Source organism: Mytilus californianus, unplaced genomic scaffold (genome assembly GCF_021869535.1).
Source record: "Mytilus californianus isolate M0D057914Y unplaced genomic scaffold, xbMytCali1.0.p SCAF_1, whole genome shotgun sequence".
In the NCBI taxonomy this organism is placed as follows: Eukaryota; Metazoa; Mollusca; class Bivalvia; order Mytilida; family Mytilidae; genus Mytilus; species Mytilus californianus.
This window is the reverse complement of record NW_026262581.1, coordinates 95567427-95579547: the sequence shown is the minus strand read 5'-3', so window position 1 is coordinate 95579547 and position 12121 is coordinate 95567427. Positions and strand designations below refer to the sequence as shown.

Here is a 12121-nt window from a genome sequence, read left to right as displayed (position 1 = left end):
TGTTTTTTTTTTTTTTTTACTCTTTTCAAACTTAATATGTTGGTACTGATGACGAAATTGAGGTCAAGTTAGATATTAGCAAGTTTTACTTTCTTCTGTTAGGAGTACTGGTCCGTCATTGATTGGAAAATGGCACTAAATGTTGTTTCTGCACTATAACTTGTGAATTGTTTGAAAAATCTATTTCAAATTTTGATTCTGTGAAAGTACTTTTATTCTTGGGAATCAATTTTTGTGGTTTGACTAAAAGTTGCATGTTCGTGGGTTCTTAAATTTATGGATTTTAGTTTTCTGAAGAAAGAAAAATGGAGTGAAGAATTTGAAGCCGTCAGAATTGAAGGTTCTTGAAAATAATCATGTGTTGTTTTGAAAGTATATAGTTTTTATAATGATTTGAGGACACAGTTATAGTCCTTTGATTTTCGTTGTCTACAAATATAGTCCCTAGTGTGGACAGTGTATAACTTGAAAAAAAATTTCATACACTGTCCAGATTTATTACTTTATGTTTTATGCATGAAATATCAAGCAGGGGGATGAAATTGCATGTTAAAACAAATGTGGGTGATGAATTTATAGGTAAAGTAGTAGTTTGGTCCAGTTAAAAAAGGTAAAAAATTAGTATGTCTGAAGCTGTCAAACTGAATTATAGACCCCTTAACATAGAATTGTCCGTATTTTGAGTTAGAGTTTGTAGACTTTTCTATAATTATGCCCCCGCCGTAGAGGAGGGGGCATTAAGTTTTACCCTTGTCCGTCCGTACGTCCCAAAGTTGGTTTCCGTTCTCTAAATTTAGTTTGCCTCAACCAAATGTTATGAAACTTATACAAAATGCTTATTACCACAAAACACAGATCAAGTTTTAATTTTGGTGGCTTCACTTTAACTGTTCTACAGTTATGCCCCTTTACAAATGCTGAATTTTTCGTTTCCGTTCTCTAACTTTAGTTTTCATCAACCAATTGTTATGAAACTTATACACAATGTTAATTACTACGAAACACAGATCAAGTTTGAACTCTGGTAGCGTCACTTTAACCGTTCTAGAGTTATGCCCCTTTGCAAATAAAAAGAATGCTAAATTTTTCGTTTCCGTTCTCTAACTTAAGTTTGGGTAGCGTCACTTTTACTGTTCTACAGTTATGTCCCTTTATAACTTTATATGATATGCAAGCTTGGGAATCATCTGTGTCCCATGGACAAATTCCCTATTTATTTTGATATAATATGTCCCAAAAGTAGTATTATACACTGTAAAAATCTTTTGAGATAGAGAAAGTGATTTTTATGCCCACGCCGTAGCAGAGGGGCATTAAGTTTTACCCTTGTCCGTCTACGTACGTACGTCCGAAAATTGGTTTCCGTTCTTTAATTTTAGTTTGCCTCAACCAAATGTTAATGCTTATTACCACAAAACACAGATGAAGTTTTAATTTTGGTGTCGTCACTTTTACCGTTCTAGAGTTATGCCCCTTTACAAATGGAAAAATTCCTGAAATATTTGTTTCTGTTCTCAAACTTAAGTTTGCCTAAACCAAATAGAAATTTGGGTAGCGTCACTTTTACAGTTCTTTAGTTAAATCCCTTTATAACGTTATATGCAAGCAGTGGCATCATCTGTGTCCCATGGACACATTCCCCATTTATTTTAATTTGAATTTATTGTCTCAAAGAAATGCACTACGAAATAACTTTGTTCTTGGGCCTAAAAAATAAAGTGTTCATTTTCACTTACTTGTTCCTCTTTCAGACAACATTCATCAAATTTTTATTAAAATGAATGATTGTTTTCGAAAATAAGCTGACTCTTGTATGCTCATAAATTATCTCGATTAATGGAAATTGCAAAGTAAACATTTTATTTATTGCACAGGTGTAATCTGAACCAAGATCGAATGATCAACAAATTAACAATCATCAAAGGTCTTAATTGGGCATAAACATCCCACTTAAAGAAAATGGTTACAAAAAAAAATGTTACAAATGTACTTTTAGTTGTATAATTGATTCCTATGAAATTAAAAAGCAAGCCCTAAATGAGTTTTTTTTTCTTTTTTTGTATTAGAATTATGAGGGGATAAAATGACCACTTCATCATCCCATATCATCACAAGAAGTCTTCATCAATCAAAACTAATTTTTCCTATGAATTTAATGGTTAAATGTCGAACAGTTTATGGTTTTAAAGATTAAATGGGTAACATCCTGCCTGAAATTGTATACTAGTATATAGTTCATAGTGTGTTTGCTGATATTAGATGTATTCTCTAGATTATATCAGAATCCATGTAGTCAAATCTGTTCATGTCTTGATTTTGACAATTGTTATATTTCGTTGGACACTTAAATTCATGGATAAAGCCATACATGAAAATCACTAACATTGGTACCCCAGGAATAAAAGTACTATTGTTATCCATGAATTTATTTCAGATATTGATATTTTCATTCTTACCGATAGGAGATATGGTTCTTGATTGATTGGAAAATGGATTTAATGTCATTTATGTGCAATAAATTGAGAAGTGTTCAATGAATGCTTTTCTAATTTCAATATGTTGTTACTGATGGCAAAATTGAGGTCCAGATCAATATTGACAGTTTTCCCTTTTGCTGTTCTTGAGTTTTGGCCCGTCAATACTAAACAACTAGTAAATGTACATTCACATATGTAATAAAAATCTGGTTTGCTGATTTTGACAACCCCTTGTTATGTTTGTAATAGTAAAATTGAAGTCAGTACTGCACAGTTAATAAGATTTTGAAGCATGGGATAAAAGGTAGTCTATAAATTCTATTTTAGTGACTGTTTTAATATTTTTGTCTTTACAGAATACCAAAGGTGAAGAAAACGGATAAACAAGAAAGATCTGAAGAGAAAATCTCTGTTACAGTAAATAATGTTACAGTAATAATTACAGACTATGTTCCAAAAAAAGTGAAGAAAAGGACTTCCGTAGAAACAAATCATGTGGATAATAGTGACAATTCTTCCACGTCAGGGGGAAGTAACTGTAATACAGAGGATCTTGTAACAGAAAATCATCAATGATCATAATTGTATATTTTGTTTGTATTATATATTGCCATAAAATTAATGAACAGTGTGTGAAATTTACCCAAGTAAAGACCATTTCTATCAAAATAGGCCATGGTATTTAACTAAAGTCTGTTAATAAGACCTTGGTAAATACACATCAATCAAATTAGACCAATGTTTACAGCTCAAGACTAGTAAACTAGACCTTTGCATAGTGCTCAAGTGAAACCCATCTGTCAAATAAGGCCTTTATATATAGCCCAAGCCTATCAAATTGGACTTTCATTTATATTTATATAAATATCAATATTTTAGTCTTCCAAATTTAACCTTTTTCTAAAGACCATGTCTGTTGAATTAAAACTTGGTTAATATAGCTAAACAAATGATAGTTAACCAAATTAGACCTTTGTTTACAGCCCTGGCAGAGCTCTTGTCTATCAAATTTGGTCTTTGTTACCTGGGCAATAATCACTTGTGTACTAAGTCTACGGTATCAGATTAGACGTTTGTTTATGTAACTGACATAAAGCCCTAGTTAATGGGCTGGTCTTGGTTCATTATAAGGATGATTGATATAGATTAAAAGGTTCTGGTGTAAAATGGATTCAGACTGGTATATTATAAAGTTCTTTTAGAAATCATTTCTTATAGTCTGAAAAAATGAAAGTGTGTATGTATAAAGTCAGTGTTTTGGTACTGACATCATTTACAACATACCTTTCTTTAATTGGGGTTAGTAAATTAAGAAATTATTAACGGTTCTAACTCCTCAGGCAAAGTTTTCTTAAGATGTATTTTGCTATTCCTTTTTTGTCCCTTCTGGTCAAAAGCTCCTTGCATATTCAAGCCATACACACTTTGCATTCAAAGGTTTGAGTTTGAGCATTTTAGGTGAAGGCAACCTCAGAATAGGGCTACGGACACACTAAATACATAAAGTTTCATTGTTGTTATTATGGTTGTCAATATGTTAAAGTCAACATAAAAATGTGTCATTCTTCAGAGATGCATTCAAATACAGCTAGGTTGTCCCTAGATGATCTTGTTCTGTCCTTTGTCTTGTGAATGTCAACATTCTTTGTATTGCCAGACTTGCACATATTTTCTTTATTAATCCGCATATGATCATTAAAACTGTTACTCATTTGATTCAATGCATAATAATACAGTGTAGATAAGTGTCATTGATGTATAATATTTGGAAGGTATTGAAATGACCTTTTCTTATGTAAATATACACATTACACATTATTTTACAATGTCAATACAATTCTTTGGACATTCTTCTGTCATATTAAGTACATGTACATGTGCCTTTGAATAAACATTAATTGGGACAGTCACACAACTTTCAGGCAAATATGTGAGAACAGTAAGCTTCACTTTTAAATGACCTTCAACATTAAACTGAAACTGACATATATTTAGTATATACATGTATATATATATTGTTGAAAAATGTCAAACATTCTGTGATTGATGGTAATACAATGAAAACAATTTGCAGAATTATTATTAATTAATTGTCAATAGTCTGATTTAGAAATCTATTTTAAAAGGCATACAACCCCTTTTTTTGTAATACATAATTTATAATACAACCTGGTAGCAATAGTTTTATTTGTTGATTGAAACATAAAATATTGCTGTACTGAGATTTAGAACATTCCTGATGTATACATAGTCTGAGAACAGAATAAAGTGGATTTAGAGCAGTCAAATTATGTTTACATTATCTGTGACATAATTGGTTAAGGTACTGATCAAGTTGATTACCTGACATATATATAAAAAGTGTCTGAAAACATAATTGATTGCAGACAAACTGAGACCAATTTAAACAGTAATTATGCCAATGTGAAATTCCAGAAGTGGATCAAGCATCTATATACTATTAAAGACCAAAAGGGAGTTGGTGAATCATCTTATTGCTACATGGTCTCCCAAAACATCTGAAGAATCAGAATTTTGTTCCCCTGTTATTTTAAGGATTATTAATTTTGTTTTTATAAGGCTTTCTTGTGACTGAGTATTTGTGTGTATAGTAAATATTGAGATATGTTGGGTACTTGATTGACGACTTAAAAGCTTATTCAGTAATTTCTGCTGATTTCAGAATACCGAACACATATATATTTTCATCATGATTATGTTGGTAGTTTAAAACATCAAAAAAATAGGTAACAGCTGACGACATTCACTAGACAGGTGAATGCTGAAAAGAATTAAATTATAGAGAAAACTGTATATGCAACTGATTTGTTTAAAATTATGATGTCTATCATTCTAAATATTCTCTAATATTCCTATAAAAACCATTGATGATAACAAATAGAATGATGTAAGTTGATTATCATGTTAACTGCCAGTCCTCAATTTTATACCATTGATCTCATGACCTTATTCAGCATGTTCAGAGGATGCATATAATTTTGTTGGTGATATTTTTGAGAATTTAATATGAATACAGATTCGTTTCATCTATAAAATCCATAAATTTTGAAAGTACAGGTGGGACCTACAAACAAAACTGTGTACAAGTTTGTCATTTAAAACAATAGAAACATTCCCCTAAATTATTGTACATTAGCATATTCTGTTAGAGATATGTTAAAGATTCATACATTTTTAGCTCACCTGGCCCAAAGGGCCAAGTGAGCTTTTCTCATCAGGTGGCGTCTGTCGTCCGTCGTCGTTAACTTTTACAAAAATCTCCTCTGAAACTACTTGGCCAAAAAAATGTGTCCGGTGACCCGGCCAACCAACCAAGATGGCCGCCATGGCTAAAAATAGAACATAGGGGTAAAATGTAGATTTTGGCTTATATCTCTGAAACCAAAGCATTTAGAGCAAATCTGACATGGATAAAATTGTTTATCAGGTCAAGATCTATCTGCCCTGAAATTTTCAGATGAATCTGACAACCTGTTGTTGGGTTGCTGCCCCTGAATTGGTAATTTTAAGGAAATTTTGCCGTTTTTATACGCCCGTTTACGGGACGTATTATGGTATACCGGTGTCCATCTGTCCGTCCGTCGTCAACATGTCGGACATTAACTCAAAAACGCTTTAACCAATTTGCATAAAACTTTGGTGAATTGTTTATATCTATTGACGTGAGCTCCCTTTCGTTTTTTATAAATTTCAGATTTTACGTTTCCGAGTTGTGGGGTTTTATTCATTAAAAAAAGGGATTTTCCAGTTTTCGGACAATAACTCAAGAATGCTTTCACCAACTTGCAAGAAATTGTGGTGAATTGTTTATATCTATTGACATGAGCTCCCTTTCAATTTTTATGTATTTTAGATTTTACGTTTCCGAGTTACAGGGTTTTATTCATAAAAAAAGGGGGATTTTCCAGTTTTCTGACAAAAAATCAAAAGTGCTTTCAGCAGTTCTTATGAAACTTTGATGAATTGTTTATATCTATTGATGTAAGCTCCGTTTAGAATTTTATAAATTTTAGATTTTACATTTCCGAGTTATGGGGTTTTATTCATTAAAAAAGGGGGATTTTCCAGTTTTCAGACAATAACTCAAAATTGCTTTCAGCAATTCTTTTGAAACTTTGGTGAATTGATTATATCTATTGATGTAAGCTCCCTTTAGAATTTTATAAATTTTATTTGTTTATAGTCTGACAACAGATTTACTACGTATTGCGCAACAGCATAGTGTATCGCACAACAGCAAGAAATCTTTAATTGAATATAAATTCAATTCATATAACCAATTTCAAGTTCTTTGACTACGTTTATTCAGAAACCTATAATATGTCAAATATTTAATTACAATCCAAATTCAGATCTGTATCAAGCTTGAATATTGTGTCCATTTTTGCCCCAACTGTTCAGGGTTGGACCTCTGCGGGCGTATCCAGCTGCGCTCAGCGAAGCAGTTTATTGGTTATTATCTTCAATATTATTATAGATAGAGATAAACTGTAAACAGCAATAATGTTCAGCAAAGTAAGATCTACAAATAAGTCAACTTGACCAAAATGGTCAGTTGACCCCTTAAAGAGTTATTGCCCTTTATAGCCAATTTTTAACCATTTTTCGTAAATTTTTGTAATCTTTTACAAAAATCTTCTCTGAAACTACTAAGACAAATTTAACCAAACTTGTCCACAATCATCATTAGGGTATCTAGTTTAAAAAATGTGTCCGATGACCCTGCCGGCGAACCAAGATGGCTGACATGGCTAAAAAATAGTACATAGAGTAAAATGCAGTTTTTGGCTCATATCTCTGAAACCAAAGCATTTAGAGCAAATCTGACAGGATAAAATTGTTCAATAGGTCAAGATCTATCCGCCCTGAAATTTTCAGACCAATCAGGCAACACGTTGTTGGGTTGCTGCCCCTGAATTGGTAATTTTAAGAAAATTTTGCAGCTTTTGGTTATTATCTTGAATATTATTATAGATAGAGATAAACTGTAAACAGCAATAATGTACAGCAAAGTAAGATCTACAAATAAGTCAACATGACCAAAATTGTCAATTGACCCCTTAAGGAGTTATTGCCCTTTGTAGTCAATTTTTTACAATTTTTGTAAATTTTTACAAAATATTTTCCACTGTAACTACTGGGCCAAGTTCATTATAGATAGAGATAATTGTAAGCAGCAAGAATGTTTAGTAAAGTAAGATCTACAAACACATCACCATCACCAAAACACAATTTTGTCATGAATCCATCTGTGTCTTTTGTTTAATATGCACATAGACCAAGGTGAGCGACACAGGCTCTTTAGAGCCTTTAGTTTACCTTTTAGACTATTTGTATCTTTAAATGGTAAGATAACTAAATCAGTGTGACCTATATTTAATCATCTAGTTTTACATTCTATGTATAGGTAAACAGTGTCATTGAGTGTATAGATATATGTATGTCATACAGCAACACACATAAGATATTAACTTAAAGATATATATTTTAAGATATATATTAATTTTTGTATGATGAAAATGTGTGTGATGCTATGTAAAATGCAAGTTTTTAGCATGTATTCAAATGTGAAACACAGATTTTTTTTTCTGCACTTGTCTACCTGATAAAACTCATCTGACATTGATTTCATTATTCCTTTATCAACCTTTTTTATGCCCCCACCGTAGCGGAGGGAGCATTAAGTTTTACCCTTGTCCGTCTATGTCTGTACGTCCCGAAATTGGTTTCCGTTCTCTTACTTTAGTTTGCCTCAACCAAATGTTATGAAACTTATACACAATGCTGATTACCACAAAACACAGATCAAGTTTGAATTAGGGTCGAGTCATTAGTACCTTTCTAGAGTTATGCCCCTTTACAAATGGAAAAATTGCTGAATTTTTCTTTTCCGTTCTCTAACTTAAGTTTGCCTCAACCAAATGTTATGAAACTTATACACAATGCTTATTACCACAAAACTCAGATCAAGTACGAATTGGGGTACCGTCACTTTTACTATTCTTGAGTTATGTCCCTTTATAACGTTATATGCAGCAGGGGCATCATCTGTGTCCTATGGTCACATTCCCCATTTTTTCATTTATAGATAATAAGTTTCTCAGTTACGACACGAAATATGCCAATTATATATATGGTATATGTAATGATTGTCAGGAGTTTATGTCCGTCTGACAGGTTCCACTTGACAATGACCTCATTTTAATGGTTCACTGACCAATGTTAAGTTTCCTGATAACATCAGATTCTCTAAGTTTTAGGTCAAATATATTGTTGATTAGAATAATTGTAGAGTGTTACTGTACATGTTCCTATGAAAGGGTTCATCTAACCTTGATTTCACTTTAATGGATCATTGATATAAATGTTTTTTTTTTTACACCTGTTTGACTTTCAACATAAAATTCATTCAGGTCTGAAATTTCAGTATGTGCATACTTGTTATTTCAAAAAACACTTAAAAATTGGGTATAAGGTCTTTCATTGGGAAAATTCATTATACATAAAGGATGTATTTCAATTGTGAAGGAATGAATTGTTATTAATCTGTGTAAGGTCTATGATAAAGTTAAAATATCAGTTTATTAAATTTATTCTACTCACCTTGCTAAAACAATCTCTTTTACAAATAACATCTGTTTACCAAAGGAAAATAATACCTTATAAAAACAAACTATAAAAATCTGTTTGCTAATTGGCCAGTTAAAATCAAAAGTTTGCTAATATCTTTCTTGTGGTAAGAAAGGCAAGCTAGGATACTGAAGGTTTATCTATAACACATATCAATTATACTAGTCAGAGTAAATCATTAATTCGCCTGGTCAAACAGTGGGTTTTTTTCTGTTGTTTTTGTTTTTGCCTGTAAAGACATGGGGATGCTAATTCAAAGGTGTTGATGGCATTAACTATTTGTATTAAGCTTTTTCCCTTAGAAGGTAGAAGACTTCGATACTTCATACTTTGTATACATATGCCTTCTGTTTTTAAGTTTCTGTCTGTCAAATGTCCATTGTCTGACCCTATTTTTATAGTTCATTGACTACTTTAAAAAAAATTTAGTTCTTGCTTATAATGAGTAATAGGATAACTATGTTTGGAATATGGGATCCTTGCAAGGTCTACAAATCCATCAGACTCTTTTCTTTGATCAGTGATCAAGGTTAAGTTTTCATGGTATCTCAGATACTAAAAGGTCAACTACATTTGGGTATGGAATAATTGTATGGTCTATATGGCGGGATTCATCTAACTTGACCTTTTTTCATGGTCCATTGACCAAGTTTACATGGTTATATCTGTATCTGATCGCAGACATGCATTTTCAATAAGCCCAAGTTGTACTTGCCTTCTGGCAGGGTTCATCTTTTAAAAATTCATCTCATTTATATGGATCATTGATAATGAATGTTAAGTGATGTGAACTTGGATGTCATTTGCTGTATAAAAATATTTACAACAAAAACAAAAATTTTCACAATAAATCATATCTTTTTTCTACATGAAGCTGACATAAGCTATACTGAATGTGAAATGTAGAGCATTTATAGTAGAATAGATTTATATTGTCGAAAATATAAAGTCTTTTTGTTAGAGCTTTCGAAATTGAAAGAAAAATTAAGGTAACCAAGGGTTTCTCTTTGTTTCATAGTGGGTACAAATTAATCCGATATTAAACAACATTGTTAGTATGTTATATTTTTTTGCAACTTGATATTGGTGAATTAATTAATTTATTTTGTTATTTTGGTTGGTGCCTTTCTTTTTTGTTTTTAAAGATAACATACATTACTTTGACACAGGCATTGAAGAGGTCATCAAAATGAACTACAATGGAAACACTTGTTTGAATATATCTATTTGTTCATTATAGAATTTGTAAACTGGCAATGTGTACACAGTATGAATGTTTATTTGTAAAATTACTGATTGCAGAATAAATTGTGATTATCTCGGTTATGATTGGTGCAAAGAAGTGGACAAACTGAATTATTGTTACCAATATAATGCATTGCAACAGTTGCAACAATCCCAACACAGTTAATTAAAATGTAGTACAAACTTAGTCATGTTGGTTTTATTTACATCATCGTATATTTAAGAAGAATACTATGTCGTTGCTACTTACTATGATTTTCAGTTCTGATATTGAAATAAAATGAGATGAAAATTGACACATTAGTTTGTCTTACATTTCATGTTATGTTTTATATTTTTAATTTTCCAAACTTTTGGTTTCAAGCGTACCAAATGAATTTTAAGAAACATGTTGTGGGCACTGGAATTGTTAACCATATCATTTTTTACCACATCCAGGTTAGTGCCACTGCTGTTTGACAGAGGTGTATTTAGGGGCCTGGCCCCGTTATGCAGCTACATATATGATTTCTGCGTAGGCTTTTTACAAATCCCACTCCTAATGTTGTCTTGTTAGCCCCTCCCTTTTTCAAAATCCTGTATCAGCATCTGGTGGATTATTAGCCTCCAATCTAACAATCATCTGTGTAGCCTCATGTAGTGCTTTGATACTAGCATGATTTAAATGATACAGTTATCTGTAAATTTCCAGAAAATGAATTTTATAATGCATCTAGCACACTTCCTATTGTCCTTATTTACCAAATATTGTAACAAAGTGAAATTTCATGCTATGTTGATTTCATGTTGCATAACAATTTTTTCTTCACAATCAGGTGCTCATTTAGGGATGGAAGATTTTATTTTTGTGTCACATACTTATTACTGTATTTGTAGACATTTTCAGCTGCAGTGTAAAAACAATGTAATATCAATGTCAGAAAAATATCCACTATTTTGTATTTGGCACAAAACGAAGCCGCATTAAAAAAGTAGATATTTTTTCAGATCTTGACTTAATATTGTAAATACATGTATGTAATTGTACTAAGGATTTAACTCCAAAGTCAAAGTTGACCTTTTGACGGTATTTTATGTTCTTTTATGGCCCTTTTGTTATTGTCCTACTACAAGACAGGAATGCTAATCCAGGTGGCTTAAACTAATTTGTATACAGCAAAATATTTCATATCGTGATTTTCTCACTTATTATGAGTGATAGTTCAACTATAATTGGTAAATAGAGACATTGAAAGATCTTCATGTCTATCAATCAAGGTTCAGCTGACCTGGACGTCATTTCATGGATTGGTGATGAAGGGTAAGTTTTGTGGGAAACTTCGTAGCTCAGATACTATAAGCAATAAGTAAAATATATTTGGTATATGGAAAGATTGTAAGGTGTTCTTGTCGGTCTGACAAGGTACACATGACCTTGACCTCAGTTTCACGGTGCATTTGTCAACGCTAAGCTGTGGTAAACTACATTTATCCCATTCTGTAAGCTATAGGTCAATTATGTTTGTGTGGAATGATTGTAAGAAGTACATGTTCGTCTGCCAGGGTTCATCTGACCTTGAAATCATTTTAATGATTCGTTGGCCAACAGGTCAACGTGTCTCGTTTACTATACCCAATATATCAACTATCTTTAGAGTATGAAATGATTGTAAGTTGTACAAGTCGGTTTTGCCGGTTTCATCTGATGACCTCATTTTATGGATCATTGATTTTTATGGTACCTGTAGTAAAACCCTTATCTTAAAAAC

At 32.0% G+C, this 12121-nt stretch overlaps 1 protein-coding gene and 1 long non-coding RNA gene across 2 annotated transcripts in view; one reads left to right on the top strand and one right to left on the bottom strand.

The window, feature by feature from the left end:
- Positions 1-10669, top strand: part of LOC127710650 (RING1 and YY1-binding protein B-like) — a 62423-nt gene extending 51754 nt beyond the window's left edge. The window contains exon 4 of the mRNA XM_052216596.1: positions 2834-10669. Within this exon, the coding sequence (XP_052072556.1) occupies positions 2834-3053 (220 nt within the window). The 3' untranslated portion in view covers positions 3054-10669. The remainder of the gene's footprint in view (positions 1-2833) is intronic.
- The window catches only part of LOC127710884 (uncharacterized), a 238989-nt gene that overhangs the window by 33650 nt on the left and 193218 nt on the right, over positions 1-12121 (bottom strand). The gene's annotated exons all lie outside the window — the stretch shown is intronic.